At 34.2% G+C, this 27,255-nt stretch overlaps 2 protein-coding genes and 1 long non-coding RNA gene across 4 annotated transcripts; all 3 read right to left on the bottom strand.

Annotated features, from left to right (window-relative positions):
- Positions 1-1,549: 1,549 nt before the first annotated feature.
- Positions 1,550-18,311, bottom strand: LOC142232099 (uncharacterized). Of its 2 annotated transcripts, XM_075302818.1 has the most exons (4): positions 17,309-18,311; positions 11,837-12,252; positions 1,964-2,027; positions 1,550-1,870 (listed from the first exon to the last, which is right to left on the bottom strand). In XM_075302818.1, exons 1-4 carry the CDS (start codon positions 17,972-17,974, stop codon positions 1,652-1,654), a joined length of 1,365 nt encoding a protein of 454 aa, XP_075158933.1. In that variant the 5' UTR covers positions 17,975-18,311; the 3' UTR covers positions 1,550-1,651. The 2 variants fall into 2 exon arrangements, with proteins under 2 accessions (XP_075158933.1, XP_075158934.1); XM_075302819.1 differs by lacking the exons at positions 1,550-1,870; positions 1,964-2,027 and adding an exon at positions 10,761-11,751 and having other exon boundaries at positions 17,309-18,309.
- Positions 18,312-22,754: 4,443 nt separating this feature from the next.
- Positions 22,755-24,208, bottom strand: fsd (transmembrane protein fates-shifted). Its single transcript, XM_075302817.1, has 2 exons — positions 23,921-24,208; positions 22,755-23,851 (listed from the first exon to the last, which is right to left on the bottom strand). The coding sequence occupies exons 1-2, from the start codon at positions 24,033-24,035 to the stop codon at positions 22,923-22,925; spliced, it is 1,044 nt and encodes a 347-aa protein (XP_075158932.1). The 5' UTR covers positions 24,036-24,208; the 3' UTR covers positions 22,755-22,922.
- A 1,365-nt stretch (positions 24,209-25,573) lies between these two features.
- LOC142229735 (uncharacterized) lies at positions 25,574-27,255 on the bottom strand. The gene is made up of 5 exons (XR_012720481.1): positions 26,906-27,255; positions 26,737-26,841; positions 26,146-26,671; positions 25,716-26,080; positions 25,574-25,651 (listed from the first exon to the last, which is right to left on the bottom strand). It is a non-coding gene; the product is annotated as an uncharacterized LOC142229735 (long non-coding RNA).

The following is a 27,255-nucleotide window of genomic DNA, read 5'->3' as shown; positions in this document are numbered from 1 at the left end:
TGGCTCTTTTGCGCAACAAATTCAATGGCCGTGTTATCTCACGTAATGGCGATGTCAATTGGCCGCCAAGATCATGTGATTTGACACCGTTGGACTTTTTTCTTTGGGGTTATTTGAAAGAAAAGGTGTACGCCGATAAGCCAGCAACAATTCAAGAGCTAAAGGATGAGATAATTCGGCGGCACATTAACGGCATAGAACCTCCATTATGCCTCAGCGTCATCGAAAATTTGGACCATCGGATGAAGCTGTGCCACCGAAGTCGCGGCGCCCATTTGGCCGATATTTTGTTCCATACATAATTGAGTAATACCAATATATCATAATAAAATAAAATTACAATAATTTCCTAAATAGTTTGTGTTTTATTCAAAATCAACATCGGCCCTTGAAATTTTAACCACCCTTTATTTTGCATATTTTATTAAGCAAAATCGCTTCTATATGGCACGAAATACAATTAAAAAACATCTACAATTCGAAAAACAAAAATTCTTCTGACAGGTGTATATTTTTAAGGGTTGCTTTTACATTTTATTCCGCCTTTTTTTGGTTTATAGCCTCTGTCTTTAAATAAAATGAATTGCAAAAAAATCAATTATTTACATTTTTCGATCCGAAGTCCTCACTTCACACCTCTCAAAAAGTTTTCACGTGTGAACTTTCTACGAGGTGTGAAGTGAGGTGAGACGCAGAACAGGCCATGTTAACCTTTGAAAAATTCAATGTTAAAGTTTTCTAAATTTGATTAATTTCTATATACAGTCAGCAAAAAAAAAAAGTTGTACACCAATCAATGTGAAATAAATTGTGAAACGCTACGGAAAGTATCAAGTAAATATATATGTATTATACCTTAAATTAAAGCTTGAGATCCCAGCTACAAAATAAGAATAAAATTAAATCGGATTTATGTCGGTTTTGTTGAAAAAATAACAAACATCATATTTAGAATTTAAAATAAAAAATTTTTTGTTTTTGTTATTTTTTCAACAAAACCGACATAAATCCGATTTAATTTTATTCTTATTTTGTAGCTGGGATCTCAAGCTTTAATTTAAGGTATAATCCATATATATTTACTTGATACTTTCCATAGCGTTTCACAATTTATTTCACATTGATTGGTGTACAACTTTTTTTTGCTGACTGTATATATATATATATATATACACAAAACATTTTCACGAAAATTTTTCCAATTAAAATTTTAATTGAGTTTTAAAAAATATTCAATTAAAAATTTAATTGATTCAACAAATTTTTTAATTGAAACAAAAATCAATCACAAAAATAATAGTATCAATTAATTTTTTAATTGACCTTCAATTAATTTTTTAATTGATATTATCATTTCTGTGATTGAAGACATTTCAATTAAAAATTAATTGGATCAATTAATTTCGTGATTGAATCAGAAAAATTTTTTTTTGTGTGTATATATAAAAGCCTTCAAAATATCTTATTCTATAAACAAATTTTGCATTTGGATTTGCATAAAAACCTTCAAGGAAATTTATTAATTTCCTCCCAAGAAAAAACCATCTGATTCAGCTACCCATAATGTTTTTTTATCGTCTCGTAAAAGAAAACTTATCGACCAATTTGGGGATACTAAACATTAATATTCATACTTATCCAAATTGAGAATTTATGCGCCTTTTCTCTTGGGCGTATGTTTACCAAGTTCTTCATAAAGCATAGCAAAGATTTTCGCTTGCATTCTCTCCACCGACATATCGGGTAATTTATTTAATACCCAATCCACATGATTTAAGAATGAAGCATTCTCTCCGCTAATAGTTTGAATATCCAATGCACTGCCTTTAGCACCGTTTAATCTGGTTGATCCTCCTTTAGTAGTATCCTTCTGTAAATTTAGATATTTACATAAAATGAAAAAAAAAATGCCATAAATAATCATTAAATACTTATGAAAATTGTTTAAAAACAAAACACTTACACCTGGTAATGGAGGTGGCACGAATTTCTGCACAGGGGTTGGTGATCTCTCCGAAAAATCATCGCTGAAATTATATACAAATTTTAAATTGTGTTCTTCAGATTTGTTTCTCGATACATACATAGTTGGATGGCTTGGACAATGTTAAAAAGTTAGCTATGTGTGTTTATACTAAATACAAATAATACGATTATCAATCTTTTAAATTGCATTAACCTCCATATCTATGTTGATTATATTACGTTTGAAAGTTTACTGACTTTCTAACATAAATAATACGACCTGAAAGTTTGTCCGTCTTTTGAAATATCATAATAATGTGTATACAGCAGCACATGAATTTATACAACTTCAGTGTGAGTTTCTGGACTTGAGTTTAAGATCGAACAAGTAAGGAAAGTCTTATGTCGGGAGGGCCCACAATACTCGACGATATTTACACAAGTCGGACTCTTATCTAAATCCGTAGATCCGGTTCTGTGGAAAGTTTGCAATTATAGTGAGTAGGATATGACTATAAGGTGGGGAAATCATCACTAAAATTGTGTGGTATTCTTGGCCTCCGTTGATCATATCAATCTATATTGGTCGAAATATTTATATGAGCTACACATATGGTCAAAATAATAAGTACACGTTAGCATTTTTCTTCCTTGTCCTAATTCTAACATATTTTTTTTAATTTGGTGTTGTAACTAAGTCATGTAACTAAAGTTCAATGTTGGCAGAACTGATTCAATAAGAAACAAGTATATACGGCCGTAAGTTCGGCCAGGCCGACTTTTATGTACCCTCCACCATGGATTGCGTAGAAACTTCTACGTAAGACTGTCATCCACAATCGAATTAATTGGGTTGTGGTATCTTAAAACTTCTTAACATCGTTTCTAAATTGTTAGTTAGTCCATACGTGGTATATATTAGACAAAAAAGGTACCCAGTCAGAAATTTACGATGGTTATAAATATTGAGCGTTGTAACAGCGTTGGAACCCAACGTTGAAACAACGCTTGCTAAACAAATTAATTGACGGTTTTTAAATAGTAAATTTTCCATAAAATTATCGTTGAAAATGCATGTTCCATCAATGTCCAATGGTTTTTAATGAGTAATGGAGGTATTATTGTTGATAGGAATTGATTTATAATAGGATAATGTTCCTTTATCATATAAAGTGAATATGTACATTAACAGTGAAACCACTAGGAACAACAATTTGGGTAATTTTACAAATGAGTAGAAAGTTTTAACTAAACTAAACGCTGACCTCACGCCAAAACCCAAATATAAGTACTTATTTATCGACTAATTGAAGAAATTTTGTTAGACATAATTACTTTTTTTCACATGTTAAGGTGAGTATTAACTTCGGGTTTAGCCGCTTAAATCGCTAAAGTGAAAACTAAATCAATAAGAAAAATTCACAGAATCATACATATTTGTTGCAAATTTTATTATAACTTGATGGGGAAAAGCCCAAAGCAAATTTTCACGAAAGTTTGTATTCCTTAAAATGGATTATTAAAGAAAAGTAATCGTGAAAAAATGACGTTTTTATCGCCTAAACTCGAACTTAATACCCACCTTTAAAGAAAATTTCATTGTTTGAAGGAAAAAATTGGAGTTCAGTATTGCAAGAATGTTCTTTTGGTGCATTTGGGGTAAAATGTACAAATCTTTTGGCGCATTTGGGGTAAAATGTACAAATCTTAAGAAATTCTGAAGTGTTTTGTGTGAAATACGCACATTTGTGTATAACTTTTTCCCTTTGTTAAGTTCATTTTAGTGTCGTAGAGGATTCTCTTTTTAATGTACCTTAAAATTTTTCCAAGAGTGAATTTTGAACTATTACCTATAGGAAATAATAAAGACATATGACTAGCCCCTAAAATCACAAAATTTTCACGATTACTTTTCTTTAATAATTCATTTTAAGGAATACAAACTTTATGAAAATTTGCTTTGGGCTATTCCCCACCAAGATATAAAGAAATCTGCAACAAATATGTATACTTTTATGCCTTTTTTACTGATTTAGTTTTCACTTTAGCGATTTTTGACCATATTAAAATAATTTTTTTACCAATTATAAATGTCAATCTTAATCTTAGTTATGTATTTTTCCTATTAACGGCCATTTTCATGTAGCTCCGTTAGGCTTTAACTGCCAAATAACAGAAAGTAAATTGCAAATATCTTCTCTCCAGTTAACTTTAAGTGAAAAATGTTCGTCAGTTGTGTTCCTAACTGGCTATGGAATATATATGCAAGATGATAATTTCGTCCATAATACGGTTCAAAAGTTGGTTAGTTAACGGAACACTAACGGAGCTTTATGAAAATGGGGGTAATTGTTAATTGTTTAGTTTTCTGATGTTCCTTTGTAAAGTGTAAAACACTAATTTTGTTTTGTTTCAATAGCGGTTTTAAGGTACTGTAAAATTATAATTCTAACCCTCCTAAAGCATTCTAGAAACAATTGGAAAGACGTATGAAATTTTGTTTTTCAGTGCTTTTTAATGGTTGTAAAAACCATCGATACACCGTATAACGATGTTATCATTTTGGGGTTGTCAAAGCGTTCGTTAAACCATCGGAAAAGCGTATAAAATATTGTTTTCATGACGCTTTGAAAACGTTGTTAAATACAATCGATACACCGTGGAATGATGTTATCATTTTGGGGTTGTAACAACGCTTTTTCCCACCGTGTATCAACCGTTCACAACGCTTTTACAACGCTTTTCCGATGGTTTTTTTCTGACTGGGTATGTATACGTAGGTTAGGTTAGGGAGCCACCGTGGTGCAATGGTTAGCATGCCCACCTTGCATACACAAGGTCGTGGGTTCGATTCCTGCTTCGACCGAACACCAACAAGTTTTTCAGCGGTGGATTATCCCACATCAGTAATGCTGGTGACATTTCTGAGGGTTTCAAAGCTTCTTTAAGTGGTTTCACTGCAATGTGGAACGCCGTTCGGACTCGGCTATAAAAAGGAGGTCCCTTGTCATTGAGCTTAACATGGAATGGGGCAGCCCTCAGTGATAAGAGAGAAGTTCACCAATGTGGTATCACAATGGACTGAATAGTCTAAGTGAGCCTGATACATCGGGCTGCCACCTAACCTAACCTAACCTATGTAAGTCTACAAATAGTTACGAATCGATATGGACTTTTGCACGATACGTAGAGAGCCAGAACCAAATTTCAACAGAATCAGATGAATTTTGGTCTTCCAAGAGGCTGCGGAGGTCAAATCTGGTGATCGGTTTATATGGGGGCTATATATAATTATTGACCGATGTGGAACAATTTTTGCATGGTCATTAGAGACCATATACCAAATTTCAGGATCGGATGAAATTTGCTCCTCTTAGAGGCTCCGCAAGCCAAATCGGGGATCGTTTATATGGAGCTATATATAATTATTGACCGATGTGGACCAATTTTTGCATAGGTGTTAGAGACCATATACCAACACCATGTACCAAATTTCGGCCGGATCGAATGAAATTTACTTCTCTTAGAGGCTCCGCAAGCCAAATCGGGGGATCGGTTTATATGGGGGCTATATATATTTATGGACCCATATGGACCAATTTTTGCATGGTTGTTAGAGATCATATGCTGACACCATGTACCTAATTTCAACCGGATCGGATGAAATTTGCTTCTCTTAGAGGCTCCGCAAGCCAAATCGGGGGATCGGTTTATATGGGGGCTGGCTATATATAATTATGGACCGATGTGGACCAATTTTTACATGGTTGTTAGAGACCATATACTAACACCATGTACAAAATTTCAGCCGGATCGGATGAAATTTGCTTCTATTAGAGGATTGGCAAGCCAAATTTGGGGGTCGGTTTATATGGGGGCTGGCTATATACAATTATGGACCGATGTGGACCAATTTTTGCATGGTTGTTAGAGACCATATACCAACACCATGTACCAAATTTCAACCGGATCGGATGAAATTTGCTTCTCTTAGAGGCTCCGCAAGCCAAATCGGGGGATCGGTTTATATGGGGGCTGGCTATATATAATTATGGACCGATGTGGACCAATTTTTGCATGGTTGTTAGAGACCATATACTAACACCATGTATAAAATTTCAGCCGGATCGGATGAAATTTGCTTCTATTAGAGGATCGGTAAGCCAACATTGCGCGTTTTTATATGAAAATGTTTATATTTTGCAAAAAGTTTTTTATTGTGTTTTTAAAGGCGATGAATTGAATGAAAATAATAAAAAATTAATAAAAAAATTAGTTACTAGATGAACCGAAAAAGTCATTGTAGAAGAAAAGAAAAGACTGGCTTTAGCTCTAAGAATTGAGGGAAAATCTCTTTGAACGACCGTCAAATCTTTTAAGAGATCGTTACATGGTTTCCAAAAAACCCTAAAGAAAATAAGTTCTGCGAAAACACGTAGAAAACCAAGCAAGACACTTCGAAAAACAGATAATTTTTTTGTCACTCTCCCAAAAAAAAGACCCTTTCAAATCATCCAGACAAATTTCCGCTGAAATAGGCAATGTGATATCTGCACGATCTATTTGGCGGCGATTAGTGCATGCCAAATTACCTGGCCGAACAGTCAGAAAAGTTCCTATGCCACGGAAAAAAAATTGAAAGATGAGATTATGCTTCGCCAGAAAACATTATAGGTGGTCAGGAAAGGTAGGTGAAAGAAAATGGCGCAATATCCTGTGGAGCGATGATACTAAAAAAAATATTCCGAAATAATAGTAGTCGTAATGTTCGTCGACCCCAAGGAAAAGAATTTCATATGCGCTTCACAAAAATGACGGTCAAGCATGGGAGCGGGAACATAGTGGGAGCCACCGTGGTGCAATGGTTAGCATGCCCGCCTTGCATACACAAGGTCGTGGGTTCGATTCCTGCTTCGACCGAACACCAAAAAGTTTTTCAGCGGTGGATTATCCCACCTCAGTAATGCTGGTGACATTTCTGAGGGTTTCAAAACTTCTCTAAGTGGTTTCACTGCAATGTGGATCGCCGTTCGGACTCGGCTATAAAAAGGAGGTCCCTTGTCATTGAGCTTAACATGGAATCGGGCAGCACTCAGTGATAAGAGAGAAGTTCACCAATGTGGTATCACAATGGACTGAATAGTCTAAGTGAGCCTGATACATCGGGCTGCCACCTAACCTAGTGGTATGGGGCTGTTTTTTCTGGTGTGGCCTAGGTCGAATTTATCACATTACTTATAAAATTACCCTGTTCGAATATAGAAATATATTGGAGAACACAATGATGCTGTACGCAGAAGAAAACATACCTCTAGGGTGGTTGTTTCAACAAGACAACGATCCCAAACACACTTCTCGCTTTATTAAAAATTGGTTTCAAGACAAAGACATAACCCTTCTATATTGGCCTACTTAGCCACCAGATACAAAATACAGAATTGGGAATGAAACATTTAAAATTAAACAACAACTTTGGAATTTTAGGCAGATTACATGCTATGAAAACTCAGATGAAACCAATCGGAAGCTGGTAAGCAGTATGTCAAAGCGAGTATAAAATGTTATCAAAATAAAGTTGGATACACTTTATTGATAATGTAACAAAATTATGTTCAATTTAAACCAAAAAAAAAATTAAGTAGACCTGTATATTTCACGATTTAGAAAATGTACTTATTATTTTGTCCATTCATTTTTGACTATTACTTTGCCTTATTTGGATTAACTTTTCATTTCACTTGTCTTTTCCAGAAAATTATTTACTTTTAAGTTAAATGTATGTCATTAATATGAATTATAGACTTTATATTGCTTTTAAATAAATATATTTCTTAAATTTACCATGGAACATAAAAACACTCTAGTGTACTTATTAATTTGACCACATGTGTATATAAAAAGTTGATTTGATTTCAACGAAATTTGGCATACTTGTAGTCTTTGTACCAAAATGTTAAGTAAATAAAAATGAAACGCTGGCCTCTGGGACCCATCCATATCCATATCGGGAGAAAGATATATATGTGAGTTATAACATATGTAAATCTCAATCGATTTTGAACAAATTTGGCAGGCCTAATTAGGATGTATTTCTATTTCTGCAAAGTTTCACATAAATGGGAACAACATTTTCGTCATGAAAGTGTAAATCGGGCGACAAAACTATATGGGAGCTATATTTAATGGTGTTTTCTTTTTTGAAAAAAAGCGCTTTGCCTTCTGTCCAGAATGTGCATTTTTTTTTTTGTTGGCAGTGCTGAAAATGCATGCGCGCTATTTTCACAACAGAATTCGAAGCCTTTTCGTACTTTTGTCTGTTTTTTTTAGAAAAGAACCTAAAAAGTACATTTTCCAGGTAAAATGCAAAAAAAGTCCGAAAATGCCATAAATCTGAACCTATTTCAACCAAATTTGTCATGCTTGACGCTACCATCAAACGTACTTCTTGTGCGTATATGAGAATGCATTTGGAAAAGTCTGCTTCAATGACACCCACCAGACTATAAACCTCATCAACAAATGCAGTGGCCTTCGGTAGCTCAGTGGAAGTGCGTTAGTCATGCATAACAAAGTTTCGATTCTCGGCTGCGATAGCACTGCCAAAATAATTTAAATGCGTAAATTATTAAATTAATCACTTGTACGAGTGTCTGCTGATACATTTACAATCGGTCGTACTTTCTTTCTATAAATAAAACAAACAGACTACAAAGACGCTTCATTAACACCAACAAAGAAGCTATAAATAGAAATAACCAGCAGCGCCACTAATGGAGTATAGTGACGAAACTCAACTAAAACCAATTCCTTTTCATACATTAGGAAAAAAATCCGGATAATATAAAAAAATCGTGTAAAAACTGGAGTTATTGGTGAAAAGATTCTCAAGAATAACTTTTGAATTTTCCGAGACCCACCTGCTACAAGCTTGCTAGCTGACATAACATGTTGGCTGATAAGTCCCCGGTCTGACACATAGATGGCGTCGCTAGTATTAAATGCATATATTTTTTATATAGTACCAACCTTCAAATGATTCGTGTCAAAATTTGACGTCTGTAAGTCAATTAGTTTTGTGAGATAGAGCGTCTTTTGTGAAGCAACTTTTGTTATTGTGAAAAAATGGTAAAAAAGAAATTTGGTGTTTTGATAAAATACTGTTTTCTGAAGGGCGAAAAATACGGTGGAAGCAAAAACTTGGCTTGATAATGAGTTTCCGGACTCTACCCCAGGGAAATCAACAATAATTGATTGGTATGCAAAATTCAAGCGTGGTGAAATGAGCACGGAGGACGGTGAACGCAGTGCCCGTCCGAAAGAGGTGGTTACCGACGAAAACATCAAAAAAAATCCACAAAATGATTTTGAATGACCGTAAAATGAAGTTGATCGAGATAACAGAAGTCTTAAAGATATCAAAGGAACGTGTTGGTCATATCATTCATCAATATTTGGATATGCGGAAGCTCTGTGCAAAATGGGTGCCGCGCGAGCTCACATTTGACCAAAAACAACAACCTGTTGATGATTCTGAGCGGTCTGTTAACTCGTAATACACCCGAGTTTTTCCATCGAGATGTGACAATGGATGAAACATGGCTCAATCACTACACTCCTGAGTCCAATCGACAGTCGGCTGAGTGGACAGCGACCGGTGAACCGTCTCCGAAGCGTGGAAAGACTCAAAAGTCCGCTGGCAAAGTAATGGTCTCTGTTTTTTGGGATACACATGGAATAATTTTTATCGATTATCTTGAGAAGGGAAAAACCATCAACATTGACTATTAGATAGCGTTATTGGAGGTCGTTTGACGGTCGAAATCGCGGCAAAATGGCCCCATATGAAGAAACAAGTGTTGTTCCACCAAGATAACGCATCGTGCCACAAGTCATTGAGAACGATAGCAAAAATTCATGAATTGGGCTTCGAATTGCTTCCCCCACCCACCGTATTCTCCAGATCTGGCCCCCAGCGACTTTTTCTTGTTCTCAGACCTCAAAAGGATGCTCGCAGGGAAAACATTTGGCTGCAATGAAGAGGTGATCGCCGAAACTGAGGCCTATTTTGAGGCAAAACCGAAGGAGTACTACCAAAATGGTATCAAAAAATTGGAAGGTCGTTATAATCGTTGTATCGCTCTTGAAGGGAACTATGTTGAATAATAAAAATGAATTTTGCCAAAAAAAAAAAATTGTTTTTCTTTGTTAGACCGGGGACTTATCAGCCAACCTGTTAGCCAACTAGGTGGATATAAAGCTCACCAATCATTTTAAATGTTATTTTTATTTGTAAAATTTCAAAAATTAAAGCTTTTAAAAGTGACCGTTACTAGAATGATCAAAACCGGTGGACCGGTATATCTTCTTACACCGATTGTCGGTTTTCGTGGAAATCCCATTTTCGGTGGACCGGTAGAACCGGAATTTTCAAGACTTCAACAAACGGCTTTCGGTTTTTATATTTTCATTGTAAATTTGCCAATTTAATGCTAAATTTATGGAAAATTTTAAAAACAATGGTGTCCAACTTAAGAAATTAAGAAATTATTGAATTATTATTTTTTTTTTAATTTTTTGTAACGATAAAACAGGTTATGCTGGTAAATTGTTACAAAAAATGCCATTCAACGGTTTTGGAAAAATGTCCAGGTTTTTAAAACCGAGAAAACCGGACATTCAAAAACCCCGTCTTTTTAATCACTCTAACCGTTATTGCTCGATTTAAAATAACATCTCTTGTTGTCTGACTACTTCATTTTCACTCTGTACTAATTAAATTTTTTCCTTGCATAGTATAATGGGTTTATTTATATTTTATTAAAACATTTTGCATTTGTCTCGTTTTCAAAAAACTTGTTGTTCTCTTTTAAAATCTAAACATATGTTTTTGTATTACTTTTTTTTTTTGTTTGTTAATAGATTTTTGTTGGTATTACTATATTCTTATACTTTGTCTTGTTATCGAATATTTATTAATTTTGGATTTTAATATATGTGGGATTTTGTTTGTTTTTTGCATACCTTGGGTATGTATTTTTTGTTTTCAAGTTTTTTTTTCATGGAAGTCTAACGATACGGGACTTTTAGTTTTTAAAGAGCAACATTTTTGTTTGCTTTGTTGTTGTTGGTTTTTGTAAGGAAATCTTTGAGACACATATCTGAATATTGGAATAAAAATGTATATTTATTTCAAGTAAAGCTTAAATGAAATTGAAAATACTAAAAACTTCCAGAAGCTTAGTAATAAATTCATTGATTTTGGAAATGTAGTGAAAAACGAAAGGCTTGGAAAACCGACCAATACAAAAAGAGCTTACGCGTATAAAAAGCATGCGATCGATTTAATAAAAAATGGATTTGCAATTTAAACGGTAGCCATGTACGACAACAAACACGATATGTAAACATATTAAAAGCGAGTAAGTTAAAAAAAATTGGAATAGGAACTCTAAATACAAGAATATTGTGATGCGATACATTGGCCGTTGATTGCTTTCAGTGTTCACACAATAATAGGAGGACTGTTAAACAGAACCACACACAATAAAAAAAATGTCTAAAATAATACAAAAAATTTTGTATGTATGCCCATAAATAAACAAAGAGATAAGGAAACACATAATGATCCATACATAGATAGTTAAAAAAAATATTAGACGGCGATGTTTAAGTTGATGTTGCAATTTGAGATTGAAATGTATGTGCACACATTACTTTCTGTTTTTTTTTTTTTTTTTGCAAAATACTGCTCAAAACATCATCTAATCCTCCTCGCCATAGTAAATTCTACAAAAAGTGAAAAGAGATATATGCGATTGACATTAGAATTTTGCTAATCTCTTTTAGAGGGTGGGCAAAATATTTACCTTACCTTTGCTTGTTGCCCCCTCGCTTAGACTTACGACCGATTGCATTGGACAGATTGGTACGTGGTGCTGTCTCATTAACCAATCGTTTAGTCTTTTTGGGCTCTTCGCGCAACTCCTTGAATGACACGTTTTCCTCGGCCTTCATGCGTTTCATGAATTTCTCGATGATATCGTGACAATTCAAATTTTCTTCTGGCTCCCAAGTATCGTGTTTTGGACCAAAGCCTTTCCAGCGTATACGGAATATGCGACCTTTCTTCTCCTCGGCATAATCAATAATTTTATCGACTTCCCATTCTTCTTCTTCGTCTTCAGGATCTGCTTTGGCTTTTTTGTTACCTTTAGCAGCAGGAGCGGCTCCTTTTTTGGATTTCTTAGCGGCGGGAGTGGCAGCTTTTTTGGGCGATGCAGCAAGTTGCTGAAATGATACAATTATTCATTGTTCTCAATATATATATATTTTTTTGGTGGAAAAGGATGGTAACAGGTTGGCTGATAAGTCCCCGGTCTGACACATAGATGGCGTCGCTAGTATTAAATGCATATTATTTTTATATAGTACCGACCTTCAAATGATTCATGTCAAAATTTGACGTCTGTAAGTCAATTAGTTTGTGAGATAGAGCATCTTTTCTGAAGCAACTTTTGTTATTGTGAAAAAAATGGAAAAAAAGGAATTTAGTGTTTTGATAGAATACTGTTTTCTTAAGGGAAAAAATACGGCGGAAGCAAAAACTTGGCTTGATAATGAGTTTCCGGACTCTGCCCCAGGGAAATTAACAATAATTGATTGGTATGCAAAATTCAAGCGTGGTGAAATGAGCACGGAGGACGGTGAACGCAGTGGACGCCCGAAAGAGGTGGTTACCGACGAAAACATCAAAAAAATCCACAACATGATTTTGAATGACCGTAAAATGAAGTTGATCGAGATAACAGAGGCCTTAAATATATCAAAGGAACGTGTTGGTCATATCATTCATCAATATTTGTATATGCGGAAGCTCTGAGCAAAATGGGTGCCGCGCGAGCTCACATTTGACCAAAAACAGCATTCTGAGAGGTGTTTGCAGCTGTTAACTCGTAATACACCCGAGTTTTTCCGTCGATATGTTACAATGGATGAAACATGGCTCCATCACTACACTCCTGAGTCCAATCGAAAGTCGGCTGAGTGGAAAGTCGGCTGAGTGGACAGCGACCGGTGAACCGTCTCCGAAGCGTGGAAAGACTCAAAAGTCCGTTGGCAAAGTAATGGCCTTGGTTTTTTGGGATGCGCATGGAATAATTTTTATCGATTATCTTGAGAAGGGAAAAACCATCAACAGTGACTATTATATGGCGTTATTGGAGGGTTTGGAGGTCGAAATCGCGGCAAAACGCCCCATATGAAGAAGAAAAAAGTTTTTTTCCACCAAGACAACGCACCGTGCCACAAGTCATTGAGAACGATGGCAAAAATTCATGAATTGGGCTTCGAAATGCTTCACTACCCACCGTATTCTCCAGATCTGGCCCCCAGCGCCTTTTTCTTGTTCTCAGACCTCAAATGGATGCTCGCAGGGAAAAAATTTGGCTGCAATGAAGAGGTGATCGCCGAAACTGAGGCCTATTTTGAGGCGAAACCGAAGGAGTACTACCAAAATGGTATCAAAAAATTGGAAGGTCGTAATAATCGTTATATCGCTCTTGAAGGGAACTTTTTTGAATAATAAAAACGAATTTTGACAAAAAAAATGTTTTTTTTTAGACCGGTGACTGTTAGTACTTGACGGTTCCATTGTCAAATTATGAATGGTTGATAAAAACAATTTTTTACTATAAAAACTAACACTAAACCCAAGTAAGACTAGAGGCCGCCAAGGTCAATGGTGCAAATAACTATGTGTAAATCAGCTGTTTGAATTTTTCGGTTAAGGTCAAAATTTCCAGCTAACATGCAATGATTTACTTAAATACCTAGAGATTCTGGAAAATTTTAAAATCAGATTTTAGTATTTTTGAGAATATTGAGCCTTAAGCTGAGAGTCACATTTTATTATTTGACCCATTGTGCCCAAAATCGATATGGGGGATGTACACAGTACTTGTGAAGATAGCCCTCTAAGAAGAGTGCACGAATAAAAATTGCGGGTTTGGTCTGAAGCTGAACGTCAGATTTTAGTATTTATATTTAGACCATTGTCCAAAAATCGGTATGCGTATGGTAGGTATACCAAGAACTGGTTGAGTCACCTATACACTGGTAGAGTACAAAACTGAAATAAGTTTATTTAATTGGTTAAGAATTTTTGTGAACATTAGGTCTTAAGCTGACAGTCACATTTTAGTAGTATATGACATATTTATTTATTTAATCAACCAACGCCGTTCTGGACAACATGTTGATAGAATTCAATCAATAGAGCTCTAGTATTCCAAATAAAAACTTAACCTTATAATTAAAACGAAACTAAAAAAAAATTAAAATTAAAATCCTAACGCACAACCCTTTATACATGGTAAACAAGAAATTAAAACGTATGGAGTTTGAAATTGTCAGTGAGATGGTAAATATTTGCATTATAGAGTAGATAATATTTTTAACAAATTCCTTGTAAATGTAAAAGGAGTAATAGAGAATATTGTGCCCAAAATCACGATCACGTTGAAATTCCTGAGCATTATTGACAAAGGAATGCACACACGGTTGCACAATTGATAGAATTTTACCAAAATTGGTAGTTTTTACTGTAGAATTCTTGTTGTCTTGCTAGATTTCTATAGAAATAAAGTTTTGACAAAATTTTCCATAGGAATAAAGTTTTGACAAAATTTTCCATAGAAAAGTTGTGACATAATTTTCCATAGAAATAAAATTTTGAAAACATTTTCTATAGATATACAATTTTGCAAAAATTTTCTATTGAAATAAAATTTTGTAAAAATTTTCTATAGAAATAACATTTTGCAAAAATTTTCTATAGAAATAATATTTTGACAAAATTTTCTATAGAAATAAAATTTTGACAAAATTTTCTATAAAAATAAAATTTTTACAAAATTATCAATAGAAATAAAATGTTGGCAAAATGTTATATAGAAATAAAATTTCGACTTTCTCGATACCTTTAGAATGCAAGGGATATTTATACACCCCAAAAAATTGTCGCTATTAGGAGTGATCATATAACAATAAATAAACTTTTAAAATAATACCATAAAACATTTTTCAAAGAAATATTTTTCCATAATGACCGCAAACAATTGATCAAACACTGAAAAAATATGTTTTTTTACTTGGTAGTTTTTGGTAATTTTTTTCAAATTTTAGTAGATTTATTTTAGCTCGAGTGGCAACCGTGTACACCCTCAGAGAGAATAAAAAAACACAAGAGGACGAAAATTTCTCTTCTACAAAAACAACAAATGTCAACCGTATAGATGTCGCACAATACCTGCAGCTTTGGTATTACCGACGTTGCGGTCCAAGCGCTGTTTTGATAAATTGTTTATAAAGACATCGGCAGACAATTTGAAATTTGTCTGCCAAAAAATTTAGTAGAATGAAAAGATTTATATTTTTATAACATTTGTTATTACTAAGTAGATTCTAAATCCTATTTTCCTTACGTTTCGTAAAGCCGGCAGAGAACTGAACTGGGTGATGCCGACGCAAACTGTATGATATTTGAGAGAAGCGCCGGCACAAACTGCATGATATTAGAGAAATTTTCCTCATGATCGCCACCTACTGACGCAGTTTCGCTTCACAGTTTAGTACTCTTGTCTTTTTATTCTCTCTGCACCCTAGCTATGGACATAGCAAATGATGTTTCTATCTCTTCGTGATCTTTCATTTTCCGTCTCTCTTTCTGTCAGATCCCAGGAAAATAGGGTATCTTATCGTAGGTACCAAAATAGGTCTACAGCTGTACTTCGCAAAGCAAGAAAGTTGAGCTTTTCTGCTCGGTTTGAGTGTTTGGACATTTATGGCATGCGGAAGATTTCCAAAGTTCTGATTGTGTTGCGAATGACATAGTGGAAAATAATTTGGATGTCATTGTATGATTGTCGTACTTGACTCTGACCTTGATTCCACTTCCATATTGATACTCTATCTGGAAGGAACTGGTCTACGTTTTGAAAGATTTATTAATCGAATGTATATTTGACTCTCTATATCAGGTTTTCATTCGCTTTTAATGTCCCAAGTTCTTAACGGCCTCAGGATACTCTGCGCGCAAAATTTAGGAAGCTCAAAGGAATTAAGCATATTTTCCCAGTATAACCTCTTATTTCGCAGTATATGAATTCGACCATACCTTATTAAATCCAATACTATTCTCCTTTTCTTGTATTTATCTATCTTCTCGTACTGAGACTAATTATTTTTTGTTCCCAAAAAATACATTTCTTTTATGAATATGTTGCCAATATAGTCCAATCTGGTCCAATTGCACAGAAAAATATCACCAAAATTTTTCAATGAAAATTTTAATTGCATTCTAAAAATATTTCAATTAAAAATTACATATTTTAATTGAAACTACAAATCAATCGCAGAAACTAATAGTAACATTTAAAATTTTAATTGTATCAATAAATTTTTTAATTGCCGTTGATGATTGATGCTATCATTACTGAGATTGTAGAATTTCATGATTGAATACAAAAAATATTTATTTACTGTGATAGAGGAAACTAATGAGGATGTGGAAATTTGCCAACGATTGTCGCCACAAAACAATCACACACAAAAAAAAATTCTGATTCAATCACGAAATTAATTTATCCAATTAATTTTTTAATTGAAACTTCTTCAATGAATTAAAAAATTAATTGACATAATTAATTTGTGATTGATGTTTGTTTCAATTAATCAAATTTTTAATTGAATATTTTTTAAATGGTGTTAAATAAGCCATTAGATCATTACATTTACTAAGGTACATTAAATGTACTTCGTACAAGAAAGTCTTTAATGCGCATCATAGATGACAAATAAATTTTGTAAAAATTAAATTTTTAAAAAACTTTAATTTTTCGGATTATCAATTATTTGAAAGTTATTACTAAACAGTTCACAACTTTAAAGATAAGAAGTTGCGATAAACACCACACAATATTCCCCTTGAAGATAAAATAACAAAATATTTATACACCATCGATTGTAAATTTTGCTCAATAGAACCAACGATGCATATCACCCAAACCGTATGCATAGTTAGTAATGCACCTACCTACCCACCAAACTAAAATGCCGCTTATTTTCCAATGGCAACCTAGGCAACCCTAAAATATGTAACAAGAAAATGTACTGTTTTTTTCAGCAAAAAAATAAATACATGGTAACCATACAATACAATACACCAACCAACTTGATGTTTGGAGTCAACTGTACATACAATTTGTTACACATATCCTAATATTCAACGACATATTCTAATTGCCCAGCACAATATCATGCCACGACTTAACACCTATCAACTTACCTTCTTTTTGTATCTTTCAATAATTTCCGGACAATTGAGTGTATCCTCGGCTTCCCATGTATCATCATCCTTTGTATAGCCTTTCCATCTAATTTGGAAGTAGGAAACACCACGTTCTATTTTATGACCAACAATGTCCTTGACTTCGTATTCCTCCTCATCTGCATCGTCTTCATCTTGCTTTGCTGCTTTTTTGGGCTTTGTAGCTTTATCCTTGGTTTTATTAGTGGCCTTGCCACTACCAGCTTTACGACCTTTCTTTTTCGCTGAAACGCCATTTAATGCATCATCGTCTAGGCCAATGTCATCCATTGCCTTTTTGGCTCCTGCTGTTTTACGTTTCTTGGCCTTTTTGGATTCTCCATCGTAGTCATTTGCATCATCGGCCGCATCATCAATGTCGCCATGCGAATAGCTGTTATTTAAATTATGGGCAAGATCATCATCTTCACCCAATGTGGTTTCTTCGTCATCATCTCGATTCCGCATACCGGAATCATAGCCTTTGCCCAGGTCATGTTTGCCAACGTCGCCGTTCTCGGATTCGCTGGCGCTTCCATGATATTCTTTATCATTCATATCATCATCACCGCCCTCATTGTCACTTTTGTATTCTTCATTTTCCGTATATTCGGAAATTTTCTTCTTGTGTATCTTTCCAACCATTCTCAATTATTTTCTAGCTCAAAGCAAAGTGAAATTGTTCATATGATGTTCGATATTCTTGGTAAATAGAAAAAAAGTATCTATTTTTTTTTAGCTAAACACGAATGCAATATACACACGCGAAAATTTATATATCGCTATAGGAAGTGTTTTCACAATGTTTTCCTCAGAATTCAAACTATTCGTATAGCCCTAATAAGCGTCGAGCTATATTTTTAAGTATATCCACGTAATGTGGCTTAATTTTTTTTGTTTTAAACTAAAATATTCAAAATTATACACTTCTTCTTTCACCCTATAATCTCGATACCAACGATGCCGGTGGAAAATGGCGGCGTTGTTGTGGTGTTGCCATATGTGGGTAACGCACATGGTTGTATTGGGACACTCTATCTGCAATGATATAACCTAAATGAGAGCGTAATTGATTTTAAAAATACTGCACCGTTCACATGTTTATTGAAATCTTATCATGCCCAAAATTTTATATTGCCTCGAGGTTTATTCTGGAACGAGCGGAGGTAACATGCTGAGAGTGAATCTTGCAGTGAATATATATACTCTCGTAGAATCTTTGATCATGTGAGCCCAGATGTCCATCGTTTTCTTAATTGTTCTTTTTCTAGTTTTGTATATTTTCGAATTATGTTGTTGTTTTATTAAGGCCGGTACTATGTTCATTCTTGCGAAAAATTTTTATGGAAACCATTATTTCGCACATAGAAAGCTGCGTTTTTTTAGGTAGCTTGGAGCGCTATTTTACAGGGAGCGATATTGGATTAAGTTGGTGGTGTTGCTTGTTTTTACAAAATAACATTTTATTTTTCCTTGGGCAATTGATCTGCTATTCCTTTGATCCTTTGTATAGTTTCGGAACAAAAATATGGTCCGTGTTTGATTTATAAACCCGCACAAATAGTTTTTAATAAATAAATTATTTCTTAATTCAAGGCCGGTACTCTGTTCGGTTTTCGCGTTGAAACTCCATACAAAACCAAAAAATGCGAAAAATTTGCGAAATTTTTTCCATTTGTGATACTTTGTTTTTTCGTGTTGAAAAACTGACGTTTATAGCACGGCGCCATTTGCAATGGGAATTAAGAAATAATTTATTTATTAAAAACTATTTGTGCGGGTTTATAAATCAAACACGGACCTTATTTTTGTTCCGAAACTATACAAAGGATCAAAGGAATAGCAGATCAATTGCCCAAGGAAAAATAAAATGTTATTTTGTAAAAACAAGCAACAACCACCAACTTAATCCAATATCGCTCCCTGTAAAATAGCGCTCCAAGCTACCTAAAAAAACGCCGCTTTCTATGTGCGAAATAATGGTTTCCATAAAAATTTTTCGCAAGAATGAACATAGTACCGGCCTTCACATTGCAAATGGCGCCGTGCTATAAACGTCAGTTTTTCAACACGAAAAAACAAAGTATCACAAATGGAAAAAATTTCGCAAATTTTTCGCATTTTTTGGTTTTGTATGGAGTTTCAACGCGAAAACCGAACAGAGTACCGGCCTTAAAGTATTTCGTTATCAAACTCCATCTTTTCTTGTTAGTAGTTTTACGTTCTGTCACTCGGTCAGGGCAAGTCAATTGATTATACCCAGAGTTCTGTCCTATTTGGGTGGATCTTTCGGGGTCAGAGCAGCCCGGGTTTTTAACGCGCTACCCTCAACTTTGAGAACATTCAACGTTTCCTTAGAGGCCGGAATATGGTCCGTGTTTGATTTATAAACCCGCACAAATAGTTTTTAATAAATAAATTATTTCTTAATTCACATTGCAAATGGCGCCGTGCTATAAACGTCAGTTTTTCAACACGAAAAAACAAAGTATCACAAATGGAACAAATTTCGCAAATTTTTCGCACTTTTTGGTTTTGTATGGAGTTTCAACGCGAAAACCGAACAGAGTACCGGCCTTTAACGCCAAGAAGGAGTAATCATAGACCAACCTTTTAGTATACGGATCGGCTTAGAATTAAATTCTGAGTCGATTTGGCGATGTCCGTCTGTCTGTCTGTCTGTTGATGTATTTTTGTGTGCAAAGTACAGCTCGCAGTTTTAGTCCGATTGTCCTAAAATTTGGTATAGGGTCCTGTTTCGGCTCAAAGACGATCCCTATTGATTTTGGAAAAAATCGGTTCAGATTTAGATATAGCTGCCATATATATTTTTCACCGATCTGGTCATAATTGGCGTGTATATCAACCGATCTTCCTCAAATTCCGTACATCTGAATATTTTATGAGTCTCGAAAAACTTGCAAAATATCAGCCAAATCGGTTCAGATTTAGATATAGCTACCATATGTAGCTTTCGCCCGATTTACACTCAATTGCCCACAGAGGCCAATTTTTTGCTCCGATTTAGTTGAAATTTTGCATAGGGAGTAGAATTAGCATTGTAACTATGCGTGCCAAATTTGGTTGAAATCGGTTCAGATTTAGATATATCTCCCATATATAGCTTTCGCCCGATTTACACTCATATGACCACAGAGGCCAATTTTCAACTCCGATTTAGTAGAAATTTTGCACAGAGAGTAGAATTAGCATTGTTGCTATGCGTGCCAAATTTGGTTGACATCGGTTCAGATTTAGATATAGCACCCATATATATGTTTTTCTGATTTCGACAAAAATGGTCAAAATACCAACATTTTCCTTGTAAAATCGCCCTGCTTAGACGAAAAATTGTAAAAATGACTCTAATTTTCCTAAACTTCTAATACATATATATCGAGCGATAAATCATAAATAAACTTTTGCGTAGTTTCCTTAAAATTGCTTCAGATTTAAATGTTTCCCATATTTTTTTACTAACATTGTGTTCCACTATAGTGCATTAGCCAACTTAAATTTTGAGTCTATAGATTTTGTAGAAGTCTATCAAATTCTGTCCAGATCGAGTGATATTTAAATGTATGTATTTGGGACAAACCTTTATATATAGCCCCCCAACACGTTTGACGAATGTGATATGGTATCGAAAATTTAGATCTACTAAGTGGTGCAGGGTATAATATAGTCGGCCCCGCCCGACTTTAGACTTTCCTTACTTGTTTTTATTTATGTTATTTTAAGAATACTCTTTGATTTTCTTCGACATTTTTTTATAATAATATATTAATGTTTTTGCAAGCTCGAGCTCTCTTTATTACTTTTATTAATTTTTTTCCAGTATTTCGCGATCCCCTGAAAAACGATTCACTATGACAATCGCAAAATATTGGGAAAAATAGATAAAATATTAAAAACACCTCGATCTTGAAAAAACATTAAATTATTTTTTTTTTATAAAATGGTGAACTTGTCTCTTACTAATATATGTATAGCCAAATCCAAACAGAATATCACAACACAATTTAATCTTCTAGAGAAGCTGATTCGGACGAATCTGGGATCCTTTGTATGCAAGGCTATTGGACCACGGTGGTTCCTGTTTGAACTTAATTATAATTTCCAACATTTTGCTGAGTTTCATATACTAGTATGAAATGTGCCTGCAACAACAGATAGTGGTAACCCCCAAACCTTAGTATAGGTTTGGGGGTATATGTATAGCCAAATCCAAACAGAATATCACAACCCAATTTAATCTTCTAGAGAAGCTGATTCGGACGAATCTGGGATCCTTTGTATGCAAGGCTATTGGACCACGGTGGTTCCTGTTTGAACTTAATTATAATTTCCAACATTTTGCTGAGTTTCATATACTAGTATGAAATGTGCCTGCAACAACAGATAGTGGTAACCCCCAAACCTTAGTTGTTGTTGTAACAGTTTATTGTGATCTCATCCATTTCATGTTATACGCTTGGTACATCAGCTTGTTGGCAGATCAAGGAACTCTGCGACTAAGATGGGGTGTGTCCAGAGTGATCTGGTGGTAAGTCGGGTTGGTTTGGCTGGGCAAGAGAAAAGATGACGCGTGTCGTGTGGCCCTTGGTTGCAAATTGGACAAACGTCAGCTACGCTGCTATCAATCACCGATAAGTAGGAATTGAGGCGGCTGCACTTGCCTGATCTTAATTGGGCCAAAACTATCCTAGTCTGCCGTGGGAGGTCTCTTTCCTCCGGTGCTATGGGCGGTGGTCGGACTCCAAGAACAGGATTAACCTTGTAGTTCTCACCGCTTCAGCTACAGTATCCTCATGAATCCTGTTCAAACCTGCCTGGTACGCTGCTTGATCTAGAGGCTCTCTTTTATAGCGCTGGATCTCGCGCTCTAGATTATGTATATCAACCCTTACGTTCCTGGGTGGTGGTTGTGTATCCATAAGATGGTGGTTTGGATGATTACTGCGATAACAACCCAGGAGATACTGCTTTGACAACATGTAGTTGTGTCTTCGCACAGGGATGATCTTTGTCTCCACATAAAGGTGATCCAGAGGTGTGCTGCGGAGACACCCAGTCGCAGTTCTAAGAGCAGCGTTCTGGCAGGTTTGTATGTTATTCCACTGCGTATCACTGGTCTGCGGTGTCCACACTGGCGCTGCATAGTTTACCACTGACCGGCCAATTGCCTTATAAGTAGTTAGCAAGGTTTCTTTGTCCGCACCCAAAGTAATGCCGGCTAGTGACTTGAGGACCTTGTTTCTACCACGGAGCTTATTACAAATTGCAGTAGCATGGGCAGATGACCTAAAAAGGCTGTCGAATGTGACCCCAAGAATCTTGGGGTAATTTGTGGTCGGAATTATTAACCTTAGTATAGGTTTGGGGGTCACCCCTACTGTCATATACAACTTACAACTTTATTGCATTTTCTGTTTATGCAGCCAAACTAAACCTACGTCAAAATAGGTTTAGTTTCTTTCTGTTTTTATTAAATAAAATGTAACTAGGGATATTAAAGTATGACCCATACAGTTTGAAAAATATACTACGAAAATTTACTAAGTACTAGGATATCTTATAAATTTCCAATTTTCTAGCATTGGCCTTTACTATATTCTCTAAAATCAGGATGCCACCAAGGAAGTACTTTGTATAGAATAACATTATTATATTTCCACGTTATTTTTTGATCTCCTGAAACGAAATCTATTTCTAAATTTTTCGTCATCATATCTGAGGACAAAAGTTCACGAACGGTCTTTAATCGTACCACAGAGGAGGAATTGGAACAAAGAAATTCCGTAGGAAATGGTATAAAACGATTACAGAATAGTACAAGAATACTAGCTCCTTCATTTGTAGTAGCCTTAGACGAGTGATCAAAATGGGTAGTTGAGAAATATTCGTTGGCATTCTCTTCATCGGCTAAACATTCCCAATTATCAACGACTTGTGTGTTTTCTTGGTTATGGTCAATAATTGTACTTTGAATATTTCGATTGGATTGCCTTTTGAATCTGTAACACATCACCCAAACACAAGGCTGTACTGATGAAGCATTTGCATGCCAAGATGATACATATATTTTACCTTCCAGTGTATCTAGTTTATAATTATTTTTTAAACGTTGCTTCAAAGGTTGATAGCAAGTGAAGAGGGCCTCAACAACTCTTTGCTTTACTGTCGCAACATCGCAATGGGCAATTTGAGAAATATCCAACTGAGAACTGGAACAATATTTCCTGAAAAGTTTTAGCCAAAACATTTTTGATTTTACAAAATCACAACTTTGCATACAAATTAATGCAAATCGTTGCACATCTTCGGGAGAAATATGATTTGCTAAGTTATACCATATATCATTGCATATATAATTATACTCCAATGGTATCTCTGTTGGCGTTTTAGATCTTATGTTACGTGCCTTTTGGTATTTTATTATATCCATTGCTGCTCCAAAACATTTCCCCGTACGTTTCCTTGGCACAAGTTCCAATATGTCAGATTGAGGTATGTAAGTTTCTTAAAAATTGGAAAAAAATTATAAGGGCACAGAATTGAAAACGGAGGAAAAAACAATATGTTAGTTACGTTTTTTGCTTTTGGCTAATAACTGATTTCGCAATTGCACTTCCTCATCATCATCTAACTCCTCTTCTATGTGTAGCACTTTCTCATCAACTTGTAATACAGCGCCCGCATCCATGATTACGGATCGATTCAAACCAAAACATTGACACCACACGTTAACAGATTACACCGAAAGTTCTCCAGTAAGTTTTAAAATAAGGTAGCATCTAATTGTTTTGGTATTTTTGGTGATTCCAAATTGTCAAGGCATATTTAAGACTTGGCAACTAATCAGCTGTTTAGTGTTGCCAGGGTTATTTTGGTTTACCCTACTTTCCCCTACATTCCCAAAAACAAAATTTCCCTACAATGTTTTTCGTTAAATTTACGTAAAAATAAATTAGCATTATATAAAATTGCCACAAAATTGTCTATAGAAATAAAATGACAAAATTTTCTATAGACATAAAATGACAAAATTTTCTATAGAAAGTGCAATAGATAAAGTAGACGAGAGCAGTGACGCTCCGTTAGAATAATAATTGTTGTGTGATCATTGGCTCAAATCGCCTATGAAGAAGCAATTCAATGATAATTGCGAAATATTAGGAATGATGGATTAAAATTAAATAAAGGAAACTATGATCTCAAGCTTAATAAAAATATTGAAATACAATTTTGAAAAAATTTTCTATAGAAATATACTTTTCACAAAATTTGGTCATAATGGTCAAGTAAAACACGATTTTTTAGATGTTTATTAATTTGATTAAACATTTATAAATCCTTACAAATATAACATTTACACGACTATCACATAAAATTTAACATATTTTTTTGCATTAATAAAAGAATTATGTTCACCCAGAAAACAAATTCGTTGCCTCAACCGAATTATTTGACAACCGAAAGCTGGTCCCAATAAACACAAACGTTTGGAAAATACTAAAATTCAATAATTTTTCAAACATTTTTTCAAAGGATTAGGGTAATATTCAAGTTGAGAAATTGTTGAGAAAATCGCGTTTTCAAGAAAAAACAGACATTAACCTCAACAGTAAAATTCAACACAATAGCAATAATTTCTCAATTGTAATCCTCAAATTGAAATGCATCGCTACTCAATAATTTCTCAAACAGTTTTCAATGTGATAAAAAAAAAATTAGCATTGTTGCGAATACTTTCAAACCACAATTTGTATGAAAGTCAATCCTAGTTCTAACTGAAAGTCAATACTAAATTTCTAGAGATTTTGTAAATTTTATTATTTTTTTCGTTAACAAATATAATAATCTTAAAAATAACATTAATAATATATAAAAATAATAATATAATACCAATCAAAATGTAATTATCTTATTAAACGTATTAATAAATAAAACTATGAATACAACTTTAAATATCTTAAACATTTTTACATGTATAATTCCATTTCCTCCACAATGTTGGTGTCAAATAACTATTAATTAATATCGTGGCAATTTGAAATAATTACTATCGAGGAACTTGCTGGCTTGTGTGTTAGAATAGATTCCAGCAAAAGGAAATCACAAAATATCAAACTGATGACGGGATGTAAATTGATGTAATGCACATTTTCATCCAGAAGTTCTTGATATAGGAATTGTTGCACTTTTTTTTAATTGGTTGCACCTTGTAAGTTTTCTGAAAACTTTTCTTTGTTGTTCCCTTCATCGGTTTTTCATCGGCCAACATCTTCCAAGAATATACCATCCAATGATTTTAGTTTTCTGCAAAACAATCGAGTTTTGTGATTTCCATTATGTTTTCATTTCACTTTTTATTTTGACTTACCAATTTGTATTTCTTCCAACTGACCACGTACTTCGTGTTTTCCTCAAGAACGTTGGTTTTACAAAATTGTTGTTATTAAAATACTGGAAATTTTCAGGAACTTGATGACTAGATAATTGGAATAAATTTCCAGCAATTTCAATTCACAAAATAACAAATTAAACCGATGATGCGATGTAAATTAATCTATCGATGTGATGCGAATTATCATCCAGTAGCTGTTGATATGGAAAAGAATAAATACCAAGTTTTTTTTGGTTGCACTTTGATTTATGGAAACTTTCTCTTCTCGATAAGCCACTATCATTTTTCATCGGCCAGTCTCTTAATGTGTCCAAGAATCAGCATCCAAATATTTTAGTTGTCTGCAAAGAGATTTGATTTTAGTGACTTCCTTAAAGTTTTCATTTCGTGTTTTAATTTTACTTACCAATTATTATAAGCAATTTCAATTGATTATTAAAAATTTCCACATTTTTTTATTTCTTCCACGAACTTTGTTGTTCAAAGTAGTATTGAAAACCATGTGTTTTTTTCGTCAACAAATAAGAACAAAAAAAAAAAACAAACAACAAAACTTTAAATATCTTAAACATTATTAGTAAACACTTTTGCATTGATAATTCGATTTCCTTCCTTTTGGTTCCTTCCTTTTATTAACATGCGAGCAATTTGAAATTAGGAACGTACTGGACCGCGTGTGAGAATTGATTTTCAGCAGAAGGAATTCACAAACTATCCATTTTAAACTGATAATAGCATATGAATTAAACTGACGATGTGATGCACATTTTCATCCAGAAGTTGTTGATTTCAACAATTTGTTGTTTTTAACAATTTTAATTGGTTGCACTTGTAATGTTTCTGGAAACTTTTTCTTGTCGATAAGCCACTCAATTTTCATTGGTCAGCTTCTTATTGTTTGCAAGAATGTAGCATCCAAAGATTTTAGTTTTCTGCAAAGAGATTTAAATTTAGTGACTTCTTTAAAGTGTTGATTTAATTTTTCGTATTGCCGTACCAATTATTATAAACTATTTGAAGCAGTTCCAGTTAATTGTCCACCTTTTTTCATTGTTCAGCTTTTTAATGTTTTCAAGAACGTAGAATCCATAATTTTAGTTTTCTGCAAAGAGATATACATTTAGTGACTTCCTTAAAGTTTTATTTCATTTTTTAGTTTCACTTACCTATTTTTATATACTATTTGGTTATTTGTCTAAAATTTTCCATTTTTTTTATTTCTTGCAATTGACCACGAACTTCGTTGCACAAATAAGTATTGAAAACCACATGGTTTTTTCGTTGCATTTTAGGGTAGTGTTTTGTCAAAGTTTTCTCATATCATCTTCAACACCTTTTCAAAGATTTCGTCAACATTTTGGCAAATTGGAAGTAATTCGCAAACAATTTGAAGATGTATTGCAGATGAGCTATTTCAAGTCAAGTTGAATTTATGTTGAAAATTATATTTACCCTCAAACTGAAAAGTTGTTCCATTTGAAAAACGCTCATTTTGTGTTTATTGGGGTGGTTCCAT

Source organism: Haematobia irritans, chromosome 3, assembly GCF_050003625.1.
Source record: "Haematobia irritans isolate KBUSLIRL chromosome 3, ASM5000362v1, whole genome shotgun sequence".
In the NCBI taxonomy this organism is placed as follows: Eukaryota; Metazoa; Arthropoda; class Insecta; order Diptera; family Muscidae; genus Haematobia; species Haematobia irritans.
Note: the sequence above shows the minus strand (reverse complement) of the source record. Positions and strands in the feature narration are given on the sequence as shown.

What these genes read in the sequence shown, in the direction of transcription:
- LOC142232099 (XM_075302818.1), bottom strand. Translation starts at nt 17,974, where the DNA reads ATGGTTGGAAAGATACACAAGAAGAAAATTTCCGAATATACGGAAAAT. An exon ending in TTGAAAGATACAAAAAGAAG is followed by an intron (nt 12,253 to 17,308) that starts GTAAGTTGATAG and finishes GTATCATTTCAG; the next exon opens with CAACTTGCTGCATCGCCCAA. An exon ending in TGCCACCTCCATTACCAGGT is followed by an intron (nt 1,871 to 1,963) that starts GTAAGTGTTTTG and finishes CTAAATTTACAG; the next exon opens with AAGGATACTACTAAAGGAGG.
- fsd (XM_075302817.1), bottom strand. Translation starts at nt 24,035, where the DNA reads ATGGATGCGGGCGCTGTATTACAAGTTGATGAGAAAGTGCTACACATA. An exon ending in ATTAGCCAAAAGCAAAAAAC is followed by an intron (nt 23,852 to 23,920) that starts GTAACTAACATA and finishes CCAATTTTTAAG; the next exon opens with AAACTTACATACCTCAATCT.